This window comes from Camelus dromedarius, unplaced genomic scaffold (genome assembly GCF_036321535.1).
Source record: "Camelus dromedarius isolate mCamDro1 unplaced genomic scaffold, mCamDro1.pat HAP1_SCAFFOLD_85, whole genome shotgun sequence".
Lineage (NCBI taxonomy): Eukaryota > Metazoa > Chordata > Mammalia > Artiodactyla > Camelidae > Camelus > Camelus dromedarius.
Window position 1 is genome coordinate 67,849 of NW_026989850.1, and position 22,003 is coordinate 89,851.

The 22,003-nt window shown below is 35.6% G+C and overlaps 2 protein-coding genes and 1 pseudogene across 2 annotated transcripts; 1 reads left to right on the forward strand and 2 right to left on the reverse strand.

Annotated features, from left to right (window-relative positions):
• The first annotated feature begins 263 nt into the window (after window positions 1-263).
• LOC116155466 (olfactory receptor 4S2-like) lies at window positions 264-1,238 on the forward strand. The gene is given in 1 exon segment (XM_064484185.1): window positions 264-1,238. A coding segment is annotated over 1 exon segment (936 nt). The 5' UTR covers window positions 264-273; the 3' UTR covers window positions 1,210-1,238.
• A 4,726-nt stretch (window positions 1,239-5,964) lies between these two features.
• On the reverse strand, window positions 5,965-6,753 carry LOC135320947 (olfactory receptor 4P4-like). The gene has a single exon (XM_064484188.1). The coding sequence runs from the start codon at window positions 6,751-6,753 to the stop codon at window positions 5,965-5,967; it is 789 nt and encodes a 262-aa protein (XP_064340258.1).
• Window positions 6,754-16,407: 9,654 nt separating this feature from the next.
• Window positions 16,408-17,337, reverse strand: LOC135320939 (olfactory receptor 4C16-like; annotated as a pseudogene).
• Window positions 17,338-22,003: the final 4,666 nt, after the last annotated feature.

The following is a 22,003-nucleotide window of genomic DNA, read 5'->3' on the forward strand; positions in this document are numbered from 1 at the left end:
GATGTGTGACTTAAAGGATTTGTTTTGTTTCTCTGGACTTCGATGTAAATGAATGGACTATCATATTGAAATAAGATGATCAGAATTTGTGCATTTCAATTTCTTTAGGTATACATGCCAATTAGTAGTAAGTACACATTTATCTATTTTTAACTATTCCAATTATTCATTTGTTTTGAGTTAGAAATAAATATTGTTGGTCCTTCTTATGTTTTTTTTTTTTTCCAGGTAATTTAAGTGCCTTTTGGGAACTTTGCCTGCCAGACTAATTCCATGGAAAAAATAAACAATGTAACTGAATTTGTTTTCTGGGTTCTTTCTCAGAACCCAGAGGTTGAAGAAGTTTGTTTCGTGGTGTTTTCTTTCTTCTAGACTGTCATTCTTCTGGGAAACCTCCTCATCATATTGACAGTTTATGTGGGACATCTTTTCAATTCTCCTATGTATTTCTTTCTCAACTACTTGTCTTTTGTGGACATTTGTTATTCTTCAGTCACAGCTCCAAAGATGATCGTTGACCTATTAGCCAAGAGCAAAATTATCTCCTACGTGGGGTGCATGTTGCAACTCTTTGGGGGACATGTCTTTGGTTGCACTGAGATCTTCATCCTTACTGTGATGGCCTATGATCGTTATGTGGCTATCTGTAAACCTTTACACTATATGACCATCATGGACCAGGACAGATGCAATAAAATGTTGCTGGGGAGCTGGATAGGTGGGTTCATACACTCCATTATCCAAGTGGCTCTGGTAGTTCAACTACCCTTTTGTGGACCCAATGAGATTGATCACTACTTTTGCGATGTTCACCCTCTGCTGAAACTTGCCTGCACAGACACATATGTGGTTGGTGTTGCTGTTACAGCCAATAGTGATACCATCACTCTGGGGAGCTTTGTCATCTTGTTAATCTCCTTTACTGTCATCCTGGTGTCCCTGAGAAACCAGTCAGCTGAAGGCAGGCACAAAACTCTCTCTACCTGTGGCTCCCACATCGCTGTGGTCATCATCTTTTTTGGTCCCTGTACTTTCATGTATGTGCACCCTGATACTACCTTTTCAGAAGATAAGATGGTGGCTGTGTTTTACACCATTATCACCCCCATGTTAAATCCCCTGATTTATACATTGAGAAATGCAGAAGTAAAAAGTCCAATGAAAAAACTGTGGAGCAGGAGGGTTTTATGGGAGGCTAATGCTAAATAGAAGTAGAAATTCAAGGTGGATGATCTTAAATTTTCCATTCTGCACAGTGAAAACAATAACAACTTCACAGGGTTGTTTTTTTTTCTTTAAGGAACAGATGAGAGAATAAAACATTCTACAGAAGTATGTTATGATTTATCATTATTATTGTTGTTCTAATTCTTCATAATCAGATGATTTTCTGAAATATCTAGGACAAAGAAATCTTATTAAACTTGGATTTCAGGATGATCATACTCAGCATGACAATTTCCTCCTTGCCCTTTTTCCCTTTTTTCATTTTCTTTAAAGAATGAGAGTCTACTGTGAATTACCTAAGGCTGTTTTATGGTGTTTAGAACTGTGAGCACTCGATACAAGTAGTTTGTATGAATGAAAGTATACAGAAACCGTGGCAAGGATCTGAGCTAAGGCATCCTGATGTAAGTTCTCCAAAACAGTGAAAACAGCCTCATCTGGTTGGAATGGGGAGACAGGGAAGGTATGTACAGAATCTCAAAGAGATGAAACACAGGCTTAGAAAACAAAAGGCCTGTTCTCATCCTCTGGGCTTGGGGAAAAGTTCTTGCTTTTTCTACAACTCATTTTCTTTACCAGAATGATAACTAAATTGGAAAAACAAATACCTCTAAGATCCCCATTTTCACTGTAGCATCCCATTAATGTGCTTCTGCTGACTGACTCTCACCTTTAGTTGCCGTCTGTAGCTAGCACTCTTTATGTATGTAAAGCACTAACAAGAAAAGCTGGAGAAACTAAATAAAAAACAAAGACACCTTTGATGAATACATGATTGTGTCTCAATCAACAGGGTCAATTTGCTGAAATTTCCTCCATATTTCCTCCAATATTTGAACCAGCCAGCTTCACTGAAAATAGTGAGCCATTTATCACTGCTCGGCTAACATAACCTGATTTCCAGCTGTGGATCCACATTTACTCTGGAGAAATAAACATGCATTTCTTAAGTGAAATTGTAACAGAGGAGAACAAATCCTATTTCATATTGAATCTATTCCTTTAGCTCTAACTTTTGTGCTCTGTTCCCTGTGCTTAGTCATGCTGTCCACACCTTTTGTAAAAGACTGTTGCCTATACCCTGAAATACAGAGGATAGCCCATTTTCAAGGCTCTGGTCTTTAAAGGTATAATACTTTTCCATTCATATAGAAATAAGTTGCAAACATTTGTCTTACTGGAGGTTCATAGGAAGATTGTGACTAGACCTACCAGGACAGCTGGAAGAACAAAGGATTCCAGCACCAAGAAGTCTGCAACAACCAGCCACACCCACCCCTTTTTTAGTACAAGTTTGATAAGATGGTTCTTTGGGATACTAGTCCACTATCTTCTCAATCTGCTGAATTTCCAAATAAAGCCACTATTCCATAACCCAACAACTCATCTCTCAATCTATTGGTTTGTCATACAGCAAGTAGTATGGGCTTGAATTCAGTAACAAACTGAAACTCACCCTGATGACACAATCCTCCTTCACTTCACCCAACCTGAGCTTTATTTTTCCACAGCAATAAACACATCACTGACTATCTCTCTGCTATTGTTTCATTCATTGTTTTACAAGTATGATTATTCAAGTTATTTCCCATACCTGGGTATGTGTTTACAGTTGTGGGGGGTGTGTGTGCAGCACAAACATATTATGTCAAGGACTATGCATCGTTAGTGCTTTAAAGAGTAATCTCTGATGTTGGAGTACTCACAGAATAAAAGGTAAGAAAGATCAAAAGGCAGCAAGACATCTGGACTAGAAGATATAGTTAAGAAACCCTTGCCCCAGACCACAGGGATCCGTGTGTATTATCCTCAACTTGGACATATACTCACTGGATCTCTATGAACTTCTCTTTGCTCAACTTAAAGAGGTGATTAGGTTCTCAAATTTATCTGATCATTGAAATCATCATGAGAGGTTTTTGAACCAATAACGGCATCTATTCAAAGAGTTTCTGATTCAGTCTGCCAGTGTTAAAGGGTATAAAAAAATCAGTATCTTTAACAATCTCCTCTGGAAATTTTTAAACAGGCAGTGGTGCATCTAAGATCTTAGATTTGGAAACACTGGGACTAGGTGATACTGGATGTTCTTTGAGCACAAGGGGTTTATGAACAATGAAACCCAAAGAGCCCTAACTTCAGATGTATATTCCCATCCGTTCTCCTATAACTTGAACTGAACTTAAGAAACTGTGGAATAAATAAATGTTATCTATTTGATAAGTTTTGTCCAAGATACTCTTTCCTTTGTGTCTCTCCACTAAAGCCTTAACTATTAAGGAATAGTAGTAATATTGATGGTCTCACGTCCCTAGCAAGGTAAAAGGTGACAGATTCAATACTCTCAAAGACCAAGAAACAGAACATATAAAATAGTATTCAAGTTTCTAACAGTGACTTTATAAACTTACTCCTGTTCAGAAAACTTCCTCAGAGTCAATTCTAATCAGAAGAGCTCAGAGAGTCTGCTCTTCGTTCCTTGGAGAGAGGTGGCCAAGAATCACGGCAACTCAGACTCTCCCCAGTTTCACTAGGGGTGACTCTTGTCAAGAAGATCACCGAGACTTGATCCGTGGATAGCACGATCAAGCTGTAGACATGGGGGTCCTGAGGCACCTTCTTGATACTTTGGTGACTCCAGCCTCCAGGTCTCAGGTGATCCTAGATGACATCAGAAGTCTCTTCCAATCCATAAGGCTTGAGGATTCTTGTATAAATTAAAGAAACACCTCAATGTACCAAAAGTGATTTTAGCTTATGCTTTCCAGTTGGTTATACCTGTGTCTTAGTCTAATCTCCCTTATTTCTCCCTAATATGAGGTCCTGCCTGAGTGGAAATGAGACAGATTTGCATAGTATGCATGATGGAAGAAAACATCAAAATATACTATCAGCATGAGGAACAGTGAGGACTGACAAAAGGCATCCCAAAACACCCATCTCTTTAGCTATGTGCCTTCTCAAATTCATGGCCTTTCACATACTGGGAGATTTTCCAAATTGCACATTTACAAAGACTGTCAGTTTGCTTACTCATGAAGACTTTTAAAAAGAGATGATAATTATAATCATAGAATTACATTTATGGGATTGAACAAATGTTCATTATCCATTTTGAAACTTCTAATTACCACCAATAAAGTACTGAGTATTAATTAGAACAACTTCTGGAAGTATAGTGTGAGTATTATTTGTTGGGAGATAGTTGGTGGGGCCAGTGATGTGAGTTGGTAAGAAGAATTTATCAGAAAGGGAGGTGTTTAAGAGCAAGGAAAAGGTTTAATTGTTATGTTCCTATAGGCAGCAGCGGGTCATACAGGCAAGAGGTGCCTGCGTGTCCTCCAGGAGGAATGTGCAGATTCTTTTATTGGGGAAGGGGTTGTGAACATAAAGAAGTAGGGGAACAGCCTTCCGATTGGCTGTAATTGAGGTGAGGGACTGTGTTACACAGGAGGATAGTAGATTTACAACTCCAGTAAAATGGAGACACGGGCTGACAAATGAAGGTAGTGGAATTTATGATTCTGATAAGGCGGAGACATGAACTGTGACAGGTCAGCCTGAGCTACGGTGAGGCTAGTCATTTCCCATTTCCCAGCTGTTAACTGTGCTAAACAGCAGTCAGAAATTTACCTCCCAAAGAGGAGCAGGACGATGCCTAAGGGCCAGAAGCTGGTGGGGGTGGGGGGAGTCAAAGGGCCTCAGCAGGCATCAGTTGGCACCTCAGTCTTATTACATTCTATTGAATTATTTTAGAAGAGTGATTTGTTAATGTAAAAAAAATTAAAGTATAAAACACTTGTAAAATTTTTGGCATTTTTAAAAATTATTGAGTGGAAACCTCAAAACTATGGAAGTTTTTAGGGCCACTCTGTGAGAGATGTTGCAGTCAGGGTATCTGTTTCCTAAAGGAGGTCACAATTGCCAGACCATGCTGCCTTTACAATTTGCCCTGACAAGAGTTCTCTGATGCCCATCTGTCAGGGTTATGAAGGGCAGAACATTCCAGAATGTCAGTCACAAGTTCCAGAGTGTCAGAGCTGGAAGGGATCTGGAGATCATCAGATCCACTCCCCTTGTACACAGTCTCAGAAAATTAAAGTGACAGAAATTGGTAACCAAGCAGGATCTTGTGGGGCCTTCCCAGGACAGGGCCCTCCCCCATATCCTCTGCTGTAGCTCAGCTCTGAAGAACCCAGGTAATAGTATCTCCTATAGATTTCCTGAGTTTTTCAGGTGCTAAAAACCACCACCAAAGGGGAGAAGTTAACTACCTGATGATCATGAGCATGCAGCCCCAGACCTTCTGGCACCTAGGGGTTGATAGTGTTGACAGCCCTGTTACTTCAACATCAACCAATCAGAGAACTATGCATGAGCTAATCATATACCCTGCACCCCTCCTCCCTTACCTGGCCTTTAATATGCTTTATTGAAACCTTTGGGGAGTTCAAAGTTTTCTTGGGCATAAGCCACTTATTCTCCTTTCTTGGCCCTGCAATAAACCTTTCTCTGCTCCAAACTCCAATGTTTCAGTTTCTTTAGTCTCATGGTGCATCAGGCACTTGAACTTGCCTGAGGGGTCATCTGTCTTCATGGCTTGCAGCTTTTGATGACAGCACACCACCTATCTGCACCTAAAAGATTTGTCAACGTTACAGATTCTGTGATTAGAGCCCAGTCCAGCAAAGGGTGCAAACACCAGAGGCTTAATCTCCCTTGAGAGAGTTTATCCCATCACCACACTTTCCTCATGGCATTCCTCATGTCTGTGTTTCTCAGGGTGTAGATAAGAGGGTTGAACATGGGGGCAGTCATAGTGTAAAACAAGGCAAAAATCTTGTCATTACTGACAGAAGCAGCCATGGGGACATAGGTGAAGATGAGGGGCAAGAATAAAGTGAACACAACAGTGATATGTGAGCCATAGGTGGAGAGGGATTTGAGGAAGCCCTCAGAGGAGCAGGTCCACAGGATGATGATGTAAGAGATTACCAAGGCAACAAAGGTTAAAATGGACAGCACCCCTGTGGTGGTGATGATTGCAATTACCAACAGACTAATGTCGGTACAGGCCAGCTTCAGCAAGGGGAATATGCCACAAAAATAGTGGTCTATCTGACTGGGGCCACAGAACGGAAGCTGGATAATAATCAATACTTGCATGATGGAATGGACAAAGGCGCCGACAGCAGATGCCATTATGAGGCCATAGCACACCTGTCTGTTCATGATGACCATGTACTGAAGTGGTCTGCAGATGGCTGTGTAGTGTTCATAGGTCATGGCCACCAAGATGAAGATCTCAGTGGCACCAAAGAAGTGAGCATAAAACATGTGGGCCATGCAGCTGTTGTAGGAGATGGTCTTCTGCTGGGCCAGTAAGTCAGTGATCAGCTTGGGGGCCATGGTGGAGGTAAAGCAGACATCCGTGAAGGACAAGTAGCTGAGGAAAAAGTACATGGTCTGCTCTCTGAGGCGGCTTCCCCTGATGGTGAGAAGAATGAGCAGATTTCCAGAGAACATCGCAATATAGCAAAGTGAGGACAACACACAGCAGGTGACCTTCACATTGTCATCACTGAAAAGCCCCCAGGAGGATGAATTTTGTGATGTTTTTATGTCCCATTGCTTCTGTGGGTGTAAGCATTTAGAGGGGGATGTTAGTATATCTGAAACATGCAACTTTTTGAAATGATTTATTTTAAAAGTCATTCATTTTTTCAGTAAATACATATTGATTGTTTCATATGAAACAATCACTATAATCAGCACTGAGGGTACAACAGTGTACAAAATACACACAAACTCTACCCATAAGTAAAGTTCATTAGAGCAGACACGCAGAGACGCCAACAGCACAAATAATTAACTCACTGTAATTACGATAAATTCCAAAGTCTCGCACTTACCAAGATCAGCAGGATGAGTATTTAAAAGATGAAACACTCAAAGTTTTGGGAGTCAATTTGGGGATGCAATTTCAGTATTGTCCCTTAAGGGTGATGTTTGAATCTCTGGTATATATGAAACAGCACTGACGTGATCGGTTCTTCAAGGGCAAGAAGGACCCTATAAGTCTTAGCCCTTCCCAGTCACTAAATCTGTGCTAAATCCTGAAAGCTCAGTCATGTCATTAGACTTCGTGATGTCATAATTTTAAATATTGATCCTCTGGATGATAATTTCAGATAATGCATTAAGAGACTTTTCCCTGAACATTTAAAAATCAAGGAAGAGATAAAGCAAGAATCAGAATTTTGGGGAAAAGGTAGCCCCATTGTATGGTCTTCTGGCATATTTATGGCTTCCTGAAATCAACCTTATTCCCCAGGTCATTTTCCAGTCTAACCCAGGAGATCTCATCATTCTTGCCCTTCAGTCACACTTTCTGACACATCCTTTTATGACGTCACCCTTGGAGGGGCAGATTGCATATGAAGATTCTTTTTCACTCAATCTCTTTCCATCACCTTGTATCTCTTTGAATTGAATCACTTTTCTTCCCAGTCTCATTATACTTCATGGGAACAAATCCTTGAATATTTTAGTTAAAAAGGAAATATTTCTTTGGTGCAAAATATAACACAAATCCCTTACTTCCTTTCTGCAACCTGATCTAAAATGTATCAAAAAACTACTAAATTCAGTTTTATATAAAAGATAAAACCTACACATTGAGAGCATTTGTCAGTCTGTTTATGAGCAGTTATAATAGTAATTGAACACTGAACTTTACTCCAACTGACTTTTTAAAAAGTCAATTTTTCCTAAATTAATCAATGTACTCAATAATTAAAACAAAAGTTCTAACAAAGTTTTTCATGAAATTTGATAATCTGATTCCAAAATTCAGAAAGAGTTAATATTCAAAGTAGTTAACCTAACTTATTAAAAGAAAGAACAAAAGGTACCTGCAAATCCCAAATTTCCAATTTACCCATCACCATTCACTGTTTCCTCCCTGGCAAATATGAGTCTGTTTCTATTTTTAAATAAGTTAATTTGTGTCATTGTTTTTTTTTAGATTCCACATAAAAGTGATATCATATTGTACTTTTCTTTCTCTTTTTGGCTTACTTTGCTTAGGAGAAAATTGAGAGTTCATGATTGGCAGATACTAACTACCATATATAAAATAGATAAGCAACAAGATCCTACTGTACAGCGCAGGGAATTATATTCAATATCTTCTAATAGCCTGTAATGAAAATAATATGAAAAAGTATATATATATATATGTATAACTGAATCACTATGCTGTACACCAGAAATTAACACATTATAAATCAACTATACTTCAGTTAAAAAAAAAATACAGAAAATAATATATATTTTAAAAAAAGCACAAAAAGAATACACCTACCTTTCAAGGCTTAAGTACATTATATAACAATGGCAATTAAGCTGTTGGGAAAGACAGATCACTAGACTTGAACACAGTCAATATATAAACATATTTTATATATGTTTTTTCATATATATATGAATTTATTCTAAGTTTAATTTGAACTTTTAAATTGATGTGAAATAATAGACTTTTCAGTAACTAGTGTTAGGACTTTGAATTTCCCTCTATAGGAAAAAAATATCTCACAAGGCTCAAAAAGTTGTATTCCAGATGGTTGGAAGATACAAATGTATCAAACAAAACTAGAAAAAATATTTGAGAATTAATCAGAAATGATTTTTACTTTAGGATAGGGACTTTTTTTAAGCAAAGCACTAAATCAAATTCATGAAGAAAAATATAATACATTTACCTTTTCTGTATGACAATATCCCATATGGACAAAGTATTTCAAAAAGTAACAAAATGAGAGCAAATATAAATCCTACAAATCAAAAACATAAAGATGAGTAACTCAATTTCTAAAAGAACATAACCTTTTTTTCTAGGCAACATATGGAGAGGAAGTTACCATTAGCCAATAGGATATAGATAAAAATAGTCAATCTCATAAAAATCAGAGAAATTCAGATTAAACAATGAGATACTATCCTCACTCATCAATTTTGTAAAAATAAAATTAAAAAACCTCTCCATATAACATTTTGATAAGTGACCCAGTGGAATCTTCCCACAGAGCATGCAGAAGGTTATTTATTGCAGAATTGTTCCAATTTAGAAAATGGAAATAATCTAACTACCTCCAAATACAATGAAAATAAGGTGTGGTATGTTCTTATAATGAAAAACTAGGCAGAAATTTTAATGTTTGATCCATGTGGCACATCTACTATGATATGAATCACTAAGATATTTTTTAAATGGAAAATATAATAAAATGCACAGTATGAGGATTTGTATGTTAAAAAAAAATCACACCCACTGAATACCATGTAGTTTCTATGAGACCCTCTGTGTTTGTAAAGTAATAGGAAAACATGTGGAAGGAAAGAGTCACTTCTCAGAAATAAAGTGATGATCAAAGGGGATATAGTGGTGTACAGTATCTTGATTTCTTTACTAAAGACAGTGTATATCAGTTATTACTTGCATACTTAAAGTTAATTTCCCCCTGCAGGAAACTATATTTAATACATTGTAAAATCCTATAGTGAAAAAGACTATGAATAGGAATATGTTTATATGTATGTACAACTGAATCACTATGATATGCAGCAGAAATTAACACGACATTGTGAATCGACTATACTTCAGTAAAAGTTCATTTTAAAGCTCATTGTTTGGTAACATGGTTTAAGAATACAATACATAATAAATGAAATTAAAATAATATATAAACCACAATTCTTTACTGGAATTCAGGAAACACATATAACTTGTTTCTCATTAGGTTCATCATTTCCTCAATTACTTTAGTAAATATAGACATGGATGTTATTCTGCAATCATTATATGCCATCAATTGTCATTAAAAAAATGTAAACAGACTAATGCATTTCTATCACCCTCACTCTGCTCCACAAGGAGATAGTCGGTATAAAGAAGCAGGAAACACATTTGTATATGGATCTATATTTATACTAATATCTGTATCTCTTCTTACACATATCTGGATTTGGTTTTCATATCAGCATTAAAAAGTCTAGTTATACTTTGGTAATTCTAATAGGATTTAAATAATTTCCAAGATCATTTGTTAAACCTAATAGCTATTATTATTGAAGACTCTGATTTCTCATGGCTCCTTGTTTTGCTGAACTAACACTGATTCTTATTACAAGTTGTAATGGAAGGAAACAATGCATTTGTAAGAGAAGAATTAGGGTGTGCTACATGAAAGATATCTGATATGTGATGGGCTCAACTGAAAAGACATCATAGTTAAAGCTGCTAATTAACTGAAAACATCAGCTCTACTACAAGTTCATTTGAAAAATCTAGGCTGGAGAGCATCCTAAAAGAGACAGTTAAGAGACTAATGTCCATCCTGCCTTACCATAATCTCTAAAAAGGAATTTTTAAAAAATGAAAAAAATAAAATAAAACCCAAACTAAACTCTGATTTTCAGGGTCTTCTTGGTTTCCTTAATCACACAGAAATGTTTCTTAGAAAACAAGACTAACTAATCTTTAACTCCTAAAATAAATTAGCAATTGTCTCCACTAGGGAGGCAAGTTATTATGTTAAGTGAGGGTACTTGAGTTAGACTAAATGAATTCTAATGTGTGGCCCACTTCTTAACAGTTGAATAATATTAGACAAATTGCATATTCTCTGAGCCTTGTTTTTTTTTTATGAAAATAGTAATACTACTAGCACCTACCACATGGGATTCTTGTGGGAAACCAATTAAAATATTTCAGTATTGATATGTACATCTAATACTTTGCAAGAATTAACTGAATACTGACTCATTATCATAAAAGGACTAATACTCTATAAGTGTTTCACCATTTATAAGACAAGGGGAGCTCAGGGAATAAATTTTCTTCGATGAGTTTAACATGCCATTGAATATAGATTTCTAATGAAGTTACAAAATATTTTGACCACTGGCCGCTACTGAAAGTCCCAACTACCAGGACAAGGGTTAGGTAACAGGATTTCTCACTTCACGGATGGAAGAACTAAAATCAAGGTAAATTTTTCTTCATGAAGACCACCAGAATCCTACAAAAGATAATCTGTCTTGTACAATTAGGAAAAATTGAATCAAACACTTCAAGAAGTTAATAATTTTATCCATATGTTTCACGTAGGTCATTTTATAGTTTTCTTAATTTCTTTCAATTTTAATAATATATGCATGATGTACCTTTGTTAAAGAAATAGTCATTAATTATATAATTTGCACTTCTCCAGCTGTAGCCTCATAAATTTCCCTCTGAACTACCTCTATTCATTTCAAATATCAGGGATTATTGCAAAATATTACAGAGCTGTGACAGAGGAAGCCAGGGAATAGAGTTTCAAGTCCTGATCTGAAACTCCCTGATTGTGTGATTTAGGAAAATGTCCCTCACATTTGATGAGTATCTATTTCCTGTTAAGAAAATGAGGAATCATAATTTTCATGCATTATTTTTCAGCTGCAAGGAGCTATTTTTTTAAATCAAGTGATTTACTAAATCATTTATCAATTCATTTTCATCAGCTTTATCATCTTTACTTATTTCTTATCTTATTTAATTGTTTAATAGTTTTCAAATGTATATGGTTTTTTCTCATTGATTTTTCAATCCAAAATAGACTGCAGCACATTTCAAAATCCTCTAAACCTCCTGTCCTAGTGTCTAACAGTCCTAAGTTTGATACCACAATTTCAGGGTAGCATTCTTGCCATCTATCTGCTGTTACAGCAAACTTTAAGTTGTTTTGTGAACTAATGTCAAATTGTGACATGACACAATTTATATGCTTAGAAGCCTTTAAGGGTTGTAAAAGAAATAGTTATCAAGCAGATATATATTTTTAGAAATACATTTTTATGGAAAATTAATTTCCTAGGAAAAAAAGCAGGTAAGGATAGGTTATTCTACAGCTAGTCAAAGAGATGACTCTCTGCAGATGTACACCTGCAAAAGTAAAAATGGAAGAAAGAAAGAAAAGATGGAAAAAGGAAAAGAAAAAATGAAAACTCACATATATAGTATCAGCCAATTCCAATCAATATTTGAAGGGAGATCCTTGTCTTCTTGAACTCATGACAACATGTTAAAAAAAAAAAAGGTATATATATATATATTTGATTTAGAATATATATATATTCTAAATCAAAATAACAGATGCATCTCTTAGGGGAAAAAAAACAATGGAAGAGTATCATGCTTTGTATCTAGCTTTCAAATTATATTTAAAAGAATAATATTTTAAAAACCACTTTCATGAATATTCAGAATAGGAATGAGGCTTACATCACAAAACTGCAGGGAAAATGTCAAATGCATATGGGCCTTTCTCTCTTCTTTTTTCCCTTCAGTACAATAATGTGCAGCAAGGTCCAGCTCCCTAAATGCATAGGGTCTGATGGCTCCTGGAGAATCTGCACTGAAAGAGGCAGGAAGCGTATTTAAAGGCACTGGAGGAACCTGTGAGCAACCTCAATGGCAAGCCTTATGATAATTCTTGGATACTGAAAATAAAAATTAACCCTGGCAATTTTAATTTGCTACTGCTTTGGCTTTTCAAGTGTGCTTTTAAGAATATATTATGTTAGATTGCTTCAAATGTATACTGTTAAATAACAATTATGGGTTTTTATACTCAGTAACCAAAAAGTTTTAAATTTAGTCTTATTACTTTCTACACAGGGAATAAACCCTAAAACATTCATTATATTTATTAAGAGTCTTCCTCTGTGTCCATTACCAAAGGCTAATTATTTATTAATGTTGAAGTTATTGAGATTTTTTCATAACAATTACTGGAATAAAGTAGAAACAGTAGAATTAATAGCTTTATTTTAACAATGGGCCTGGAGCTCTGAGTAACAACCAGTCAGTTGGGTTAGTTGACCTTTTCAAGGGCAAGCATAAGAATAAGCAATCTGTTAGCCTAAGTGCAGCCATTTATCAATTCTCCTTCACTTACACCACAAGACCCTCTCTCTAAATAAGGTCACATTCTGAGGTACTACGGATTAGGACTAGAGTACATTATTTTCTTGGGGGAAACAATTCAGCTCATAATGACATCCAACTTCAAGTCAAGGGTGAGTGCTTTGTGTCAAAAACTCTTCACTCACCAGACATTTTAAGTGTAAAGGTTTCTTTTAAAAAAATATGTGTAATATTAGACATTATTTAAAGTTAATTAATTTTTATTTAAGGAATTTCACGTGTTGTGATTTTTTTCTCCAGTGCCCATCAAGTTCCTCCAAAGTCTGAGTCAAAATTTATCTTCAAGATAACACTTTTGAAAAGAATCTATACTTTTCTTTTATTTGAATATATCAGACATATAACATTGTGCAAATTTAAGATGTACAACATCTTGATTTGATCCAGTTAAATATTGTAATATGATTGCTATTTGAAAAAAATAAGAACTTACAAGCTGTATTGAGAACAATTTATATCAGTGAATGGAAGTTATATTTATTCTGCAATGCACGTGGAGAAGGGTTTTAAAAACACCTGTAATAAAGAGGTTTCTGACAATGTTAAAGTAAATAAATAAATAATTAGTTGTCGTATCAGTCAGCCCACAGTTCTTTTAGTTGGGCTTCTTTTATTTCCCTGAATATAGATATACTGATGACATACTTCAAAAGTTTCCCCCGCCCTAAAAACATTGAGATCTAATTTCTTCAAACAATTTACTTTAGGGACCTCTAACTATGAATTAAGTTCATATCATATTCACTCCTAAGCTATCATACCTAAGAGTAGTACAGATCTTTAAGATATTGTCAACTCCTAAGATCAAAATAATAAATCATAATTTAGCACCTCTGTCTTGTAAGTCTTTTTGCTTTCTTTCCCCAGAGATCTAGTGCTTAGTTTTGTGAGTGAAGCTAACCACATCCTTACTCTATGAGGCATTCCCCATGGTGTGAGTCTACAGAAAACAGTACTTTCTTTTTTGGAGCTTCCTCCCACTTACCCCTGGTTAGCTGTTTGGAAGCAATATAGAATGATGGAGGAAGTTTATGCACAGAATAAATAGCATTGCATGACAATTCTTTTAAATGAGGTGATAACATGGTATCTAGGCTAAGGGAGACTGTTCTTTCCTGTCTTTCAAGAAAGAGGAAGCGACTTATGACAACCAAGACAATGCAAGATAATTTTTGAGTTTGTGATTCTTATTCTTCTTCACACAAACGTATATTTTAAACCTCAGAGTTCCACTCTTTCTCTATCAGAACACTGACTTAAACAAAAACATCATGGTGAGGTTGTACACTCAGTCATCTTTCAGCTTCTATAATCTTTATTATATAATCCTGGATAGAAATTTCATCATAATCTCTGTCTACAAGAGATATGGTGACAGTGACCATGGGAGCTCTATATTCAAAGCATGTCCAGAAGGTGTATTAAATAGAGTGTGTCTGGGGAGGTACCTAAATTGGATCCAGTATACACCATTTTCATATTTTCCTTGTCTTTTCAAGAATTATTTATTTGGTGGGAGAGGCAATTAGGTTATGTATGTACATATGTATATATGTATTAATGTAGGTACTGAGGATTGAACCCAGGACCTTGTGCATGCCAGGTACACACTATACTACTGAGCTATCCTCTCCCTACTTCCTTGTCTTGATAGAAGACTTCAACTAAAACTCCACCAATGGGAATCTACTGCTATGTAAGCCTTGCAAGGGCAGAATCAAACTGTAGAATCTGTGATCAGTGATAAATTGTTTGAGATGGATTAGCCTTGAAATTTACAGAATCTGAAAAAAACAGATGATGCACATGTGTCCCTAGAGTTCATTCCCTTCCCACATGAAGAAATAGATAACCTTTTTCTCAAGCTAAAATTTTCTAAAGTTCTTGGTACAATAAAATTAATACAAATTTAGTCATCTTAATAAAATTTAATTACTTATAAATAGAAATAGAAGTTACAAATAAACAAAAATATTCATATTGAATTTTCTAACTGGATAAAAATACAATTAAGAAAATAAACTGAAGTGAGAAAGATTCTTAGGGATCATATAATTAGAGATTTCAGTGTTGATGGATGGTGACAAAAAGCGATATCCGTTCCCTTGCATAAATTTGCATCCCAATATCTGTCTTTCTTGACTTATTCTTTTTTTCTGGACTGTATTAAAAGACAATAATTTATGTCTGTGATGTAACTATCTTCCAAAGTCTAAAAACCCTCTTCTGAGTTATAACACTCTCTTTAATTTATGTTCAAATACCTAACCATCAGCTACATATACTCCTTACTTCTAGCTCACATAAATATACCTACCTTAGTCCAGAACATCTATGCTACAATCATAATAACCTAATACTATAAAAAAATATTATAATGGGTGTAATTCAAGAGAAAATTTAATATTTCCTACAAATCTGAAGGGATTATTTTAAGAGCAAAGCCTAGTTTTTAGAAAAATAAAATTAATATGAAGTCTACCTCAACTGTCAGAAACTTCCTAAGGAAAAAAGACTCCTACAAAGTGGTGAAATTTTTCATCATATCCTATAACTGTTCTAGAAGAATCTAGGTAAACAAGATAAGAATTTGAAGTATAACCCCCCCCAAAGAATGGGTATTACCAAGATTATACATATCGTCCCTTAAAACATGAAGATTTTACAATTATTTGAACCTAGTGCTGCCTGCTGAGTTAAGAAAGACAACTAAGTTGAAGGCCCATGATCAGGCATGAGACCACAGGTTCCAGTAAATAAGCTGTTAGGGAGGAAAACCTGTCAGGCTGTGGCTATGAGCTTATAGAAGTGTAACTCTAAACAGAGAACACTGGAAGTCAATACAAAGAAGCACATGGAAAATTGATCAAAACCACCGTGCTATCAGTCAGGATAGAGAGGCAGAGAATATAGAAGAGAACATCAAAGGCAGTGTGTCTTACAGGACTGTTTCTTCCTAGTGCTGTGTCTTCTTCTACATAAAACTGACTCAACACTAACCAGCATATGAGTTTACATTGCCTTTTTCCTAAAGAAACTAATTCTCATGCCTCTAGTTAGGGTTATAGTAACTCTACAATAAGAAGATATTCTCTAAGGCTTTCTTTTAGAACAATCAAAACTATGGAAGAAAAGTTTGAAACTTCTATTCATCTTTTGTCATCTGAGATCACCTTTTTGCTCCACAATTTCCTCATGGCATTTTTCACTTCTGCATTTCTCAGAGTATATATCAGAGGGTTGATCAAAGGTGTTCCAAGTGTATAAAACACAGCTCTCATCTTATCCACGGAGAAGGTGGTTGCAGGGCATGTGTATATAAACATACAAGGACCAGAGAACAGGATGACCATGATGATGTGGGAGATGCAGGTGGAGAGGGCTTTTCTCCTCCCGTCAGCACTGTGGCTTCTCAGAGAATGCAGGATAACAACATAGGAGGCCATCAGCACAACAAAGCTCCCTTGGCATATGGCCCACTGTTGGACACCAGGAGTAGGTTGGTCACATAGGTGTCTGTACAGGCAAACTTTAACAAAGGCTGCAGGTCACAAAAATAATGATCAATCACATTGGGACCACAGAAAGGCAAACTCAAGGACAGAAAAATCTGAGCTGAAGAATGCACACAGGCCCCCACCCAGGCCAGGGCCATCAGCCCACCACAGACTCAATGGCTCATGTTGGTCATGTAGTGAAGGGGCTTACAGACAGCCACATAGCAGTCAACGGCCATGAGGATAAGGATGAAGATCTCCAGGCAGCCAAAGAAATGGGATGAAAAGATTTGGACTATATACATTCATTGAAAGAGATAGTGGCCTTCTTCAAAAGGGCATCCACATTCACTCTAGGGGCTGTTGAAGTAGAAAGGCATCAGATAAGGATAAGTGGAAAAGGAAGAGGTACATTGGACTCCCAAGTGCCTGGCTGGTCTTGATAGTAGTAATAATCAGAAAGTTACCCAACAGTGTCCCCAGACATAAAAGCAAGAAAGTGACAAATACTATTTTCTTTCTAACGGGATCCTGGGTCAACCCAAGCAGAATGAACTCAGTCACATTATTATTCAGCTGCATGATTTCATGAGTGAGGAGATGGGATGACTGTGAAATGGATTATCTGCAAAATAATAATAATAATAATAATAATAATAATAATAATAATAATAATAATAATAATAATAATAATAATAATAAAAATAATTCATGATGTGATAATGATTTTACAGAATATTTTAAGCAAAATAAGTATTCCTCATCATGGACAATTTAATTGTAGTTTCTTAATAAGTCACTTCAATCCCTTGCTCCTTAATTTGTAATGACCACATCATAGGGGCTTTATGAGTCTCAAATGAGCTTGTGAGTGTTGCATTTCCTACAGCACTTTTCAAATACAACTCTTTGTGGCTTTTACATGATTCTGGTTAATTTTGCTAATCCAATGAATGTAAAATTAATTTGGCTCAATTTTTTTAACTTTATTACTTTTCCACATTCAATATTCTAGGAACCATATTTGGATGTTGTATCAGTTGGCATTTTGGATATATCTGGCTGCCTTTGGAAGTTCATAATCTAAATGTAAAATCACAGCCCACTCCCATCCCATAAAAAATGTCTTCTTTATAGAGATATTTACATCATATATTTGATACACTTATTTATAGAAATGTATATTCTTATAAATATATATATGTCCCACTTCATTGTACACTCCTTCCCAGATATGACAGCTTAAAAGAGGAAGTACTAAAAATCTCTAAATAAAACACAAGTTACTTTTAAACACCCTTATGATATTTTAATATTTGACACACACTCGTGTAAGGAAGTGAATGTTTTTCAGTAGTTGATAATTACTAAAATATCCCCATTTTTATTTTTCTTTCTCCAATTTCTGAAAAGCATCCTCTAAAAGATGCAAAGTTTTACAGGTTACATATAAATGAAAGGTAGGTATTATCACTTGAAAGTTCATACATTCACAATTCAAGTGTTTAGCTTAAGCATTTTAGATCTGAAGTTGTTAAGGTAGATGACACCAGGCAGTTTGTGTAGGACCAGATCATGTTCATAATGTCATGTAGTGTTTGTTTTATCCAGATACCTGAAATCTCCACATACTTGTAACAGAGCAGAGTCAGAGAAGAAAGGAGATATAGTTTTAGGTCAGAAGGATAGTGGATGGTCAGTAACTGACATTTCAATTTGTTTTCTGTCCTGGAAAAATCAATGATTATGATTATCCAACTTTAAAACTTCACTTCATTCAATGAAGATTTTTAATTTATTTTTTTCTTTTTTCAGATTTGAAAGGGATATTATCATTGGCTTCACTTCCAAGAACAAAATATTTCCCCTAGGTATTTCTTGTCAAGATGATGTTGAAAACAATTCAAATAAAAATATAAATGGAATGTGACAAATTTAAATATAATTTGGAATACTTACCCCATTGTGTTTCACCTCAATCCCATCCATACCTTCATTGCATTGTCTTGAAAGTTGTAAGTGGTCAAAGCACAGACTATGATAGGCCAAATAGACACAAAATATACCTTTTTTTTTTTTCCTCTCACTTGGTAAATTTTCTTCCCTTCAGCAAAGTTGAAATATATCTTATGATCTTCCAAATCAAAAATACTCCCAGGAAAGTGTCTGAAGATGTTTTTTACTTTATAATTCCCAATTTAAAAAAAAAATCTCTTTGGACCTTGTAATCTTTGGTAAAGATCTTAAATTTTCAGGGAACTTAGTATCTTAGTACAATAAGCTCATTCTTTTCTTATTCATTTGAGTCATCCATCATGTAGTACTTGTACTTGTGAAAATACGGCCTGTGTTTGTGGTCATCCTTTGTATGGCTTTTGGTTTGCATGTTACCAATCCCTTTAGACTGTCCATTTCTAGGACAACCTTATTTATAGATTAGGACATATATTTTTAAGATAAATTAAGAATCTTAAATGCATGCAGTTTCACTAACTTGTTAGTAACTGTGAATTTTCATCAAATATTCAATCAACAGCTTAATCAATAGTCTCCATTGTTCCTAAAGTGTAGTTTTATTTCTAGCTACTTTTAACTGTTTCAAAACTTCAGAATCCAACTGCTAAGAAATCTTCTGACAGCCTCCAGTGATTGATTTGTAATAAAGGAAATTCTCTCTTCTGTTCTTCAGTGTCTTGTTTTATTGCATTTCTTATATTATTACATACTATGCCTAAGTTCAGTTGTGTGGGCTTTCCTTACCTTCTTTCTTAAAAGGAGAATTTTTGAAAACCACCTACTCTCAGGATATTATTCTCTTCAGTTCCAAACCTGATGGTCTGTGCAATGTAAGTGCTTTGGAAGTGTTTTTAAATTGAACTTTCTTAGTTACTCATAATAATTATCTGCTTGTTTTGGCACTATTCTGAATATAAAATACATTTACATTATTAATCTACTTTGATCATCCCCATATTATGTATGGTGAACAGACAAACATGCCCACAATTTATAAATCCAGAGAAAAAAAATGTGATAAATTTTAAATAACTTACCAAAACAGCTCTACAACATGGAGTAGAAGATCCTGTACTTTGCACAGCACCACATAGTGATGTAAGATTTGGGACTCTGACACACACAAGAATGCTCATCTTGAGTATTTAACACTTTTTACTGTATCCTAGACCCTTGAAGAATGCAAGAAGCACCCTGGCATTTTTTTCCCATCCTCTTCATATTTATACATGTTTTTGTGCATGCCTCTGTGTATGACCATATATCCATTTTTTTCAGCTTTTCCAGAAGTATATTAACAACTTTCACCAGTTCCTCAAAGGAATCTGACACAAAAAACCTATGTTGCAATGATCTGGACACAAAGCAGCCCTGGTAAAATGGCACATCTGCTAGTAATTACTATACTTATCTCAGCTTTTCCAACAAGGCTAGCCAGCTTTACAATGGCTAAGTTTGTCAAGATAATAATGAAGAGATAAGATGTTGAGTTGGGAGCCAACAGAGAAGAGCTGAAAGAAAACCACACAGAACAGCTGATGGGCAGATGAGGGTGGACTACAGGCTGTTAGGTGGGCCCTATACCCTAAAAACCTGTCTTATTACAAAAGCCACAGTGAGAAGCATTGCTGACCCTAGGACTCTCTTAAACTAGCCAACCCTCCCTGATTGGATTACTCCACATTTCTATCTTTGGGAGAATCCCTATACTCATTTTATTTCTACCAAAAAAAAGTACCTTTCTCTGTGGGAAGGTTAACAGATTGTCCCAAAATTCTTTATCCACCAAAAGTCCACATTAAAGAATGATAAAAACTCCACCTCCACGTATATCACACACTACCTCTCAGCTTCATTATTTAGTTCTGAGCCACCACATTGTCGTTTTCTCTGAACTTTCAATCAAGAGTAGTTATTCAGCTTTTCAAACTAAATCTCAGATATGTGTCAACTGTAAATTATATTGTAAAATAGCATTTTAGAAACATGCAAAAAGTAACAATTTTAATCTGTGATATACAGCAGTCTATTTAAAGCTGTCTCTTGTATATAGAAAAGCTGGCGTTCTCCAGAAGGGAAGTCATAGTCTACTTTTTCCTATTTTTCTTCCTTAAAGAGAGTAGGAGCAATATAGTCACACCACAAACAGAAATATATGTTGAAATGATGTTAGATTATTCTGTAATGTTGCCTCTTTCAGTGCAAAGAGGTAAGCATTCTGCCACTCACCTGCTAGAACACTCTACATTGGTATCAAATCTTTCTATCCCTTTCTGAAAGCAATTTTCCCAAAGAATACTGAAAATTCTGCACTCTAAAGGGAATGTTTTAAGACAGAGTGATGTAAGACATTAGCATCCTAGAAAGTAGTATTCCCTGAAGTTTCCCTACCTTTGCTAATCAGAAACAACCCAGATGTTGTAATACATTCAATTTTTGGTTTGTCCACTCAGCCTGTAGAAAAGCAAGTTGGCCATCCTTGCATTCAGGAACTGAATACAGACAATCTTTTGGAGGTGCTCAGGTCCCTCAGGCTGTCCAAAGTCATCACAGGAAAAGAGGAAAATACAAATGGAAGGCAGAGAGGATGACAGAGAATAGGAAGAAGGTAAAATCCTCTCTCTGGAGAAAGGAGAAGTGGATCACCAGGAAGCCTCTCTGCTCCCACCTGGCGCCCTAGATGCCCCTCTGTGCTTTATGAGACAAACCTCACCTCACCAGCTCTTGTAATTTAACTGCAAGTACATTCCAGGGATGACATCACAGTGCCTGAGACCAGATGTTCTTTTCTGTGCTATAACCATCCCTCACCAAGAAACCACAGGTCTGTAGTAAGTGGTCTGACATTAAAATGTCTACTGAATATTGAGTAGATAGCTCATTTTTTTCTAATTTATTTTCATTTGTTTTGCTAATTAATGTTAGTAAAAAAGACCTTCATTAAGATATACAACTTACTGATTTAGTTTACTCCACTGAGTATTGATTGAATACAATTTATATCCTAGGCTTTTTGCTTATCACTTTACATAAGTTATATTTTTAATTTACATAATTATTCCATGAGGTATGTATTAACAATGCCATTTCACATGAAAGAAAACTACAACTCAAGGAAGTCAAGCAGCCTGTCCAGTTTGCCAATTTAGTAAGTTCAATATGGTTATCTGTACTAAGGACTCTTTTTTTTTTTTTTCTAATTTAGCCTCTATCCACATATTTTCCTGACACC

Bases quoted from the DNA above. Each gene is read 5' to 3' on its own strand.
- LOC135320947 (XM_064484188.1), bottom strand. From the start codon at position 6,753: ATGTTCTCTGGAAATCTGCTCATTCTTCTCACCATCAGGGGAAGCCGC.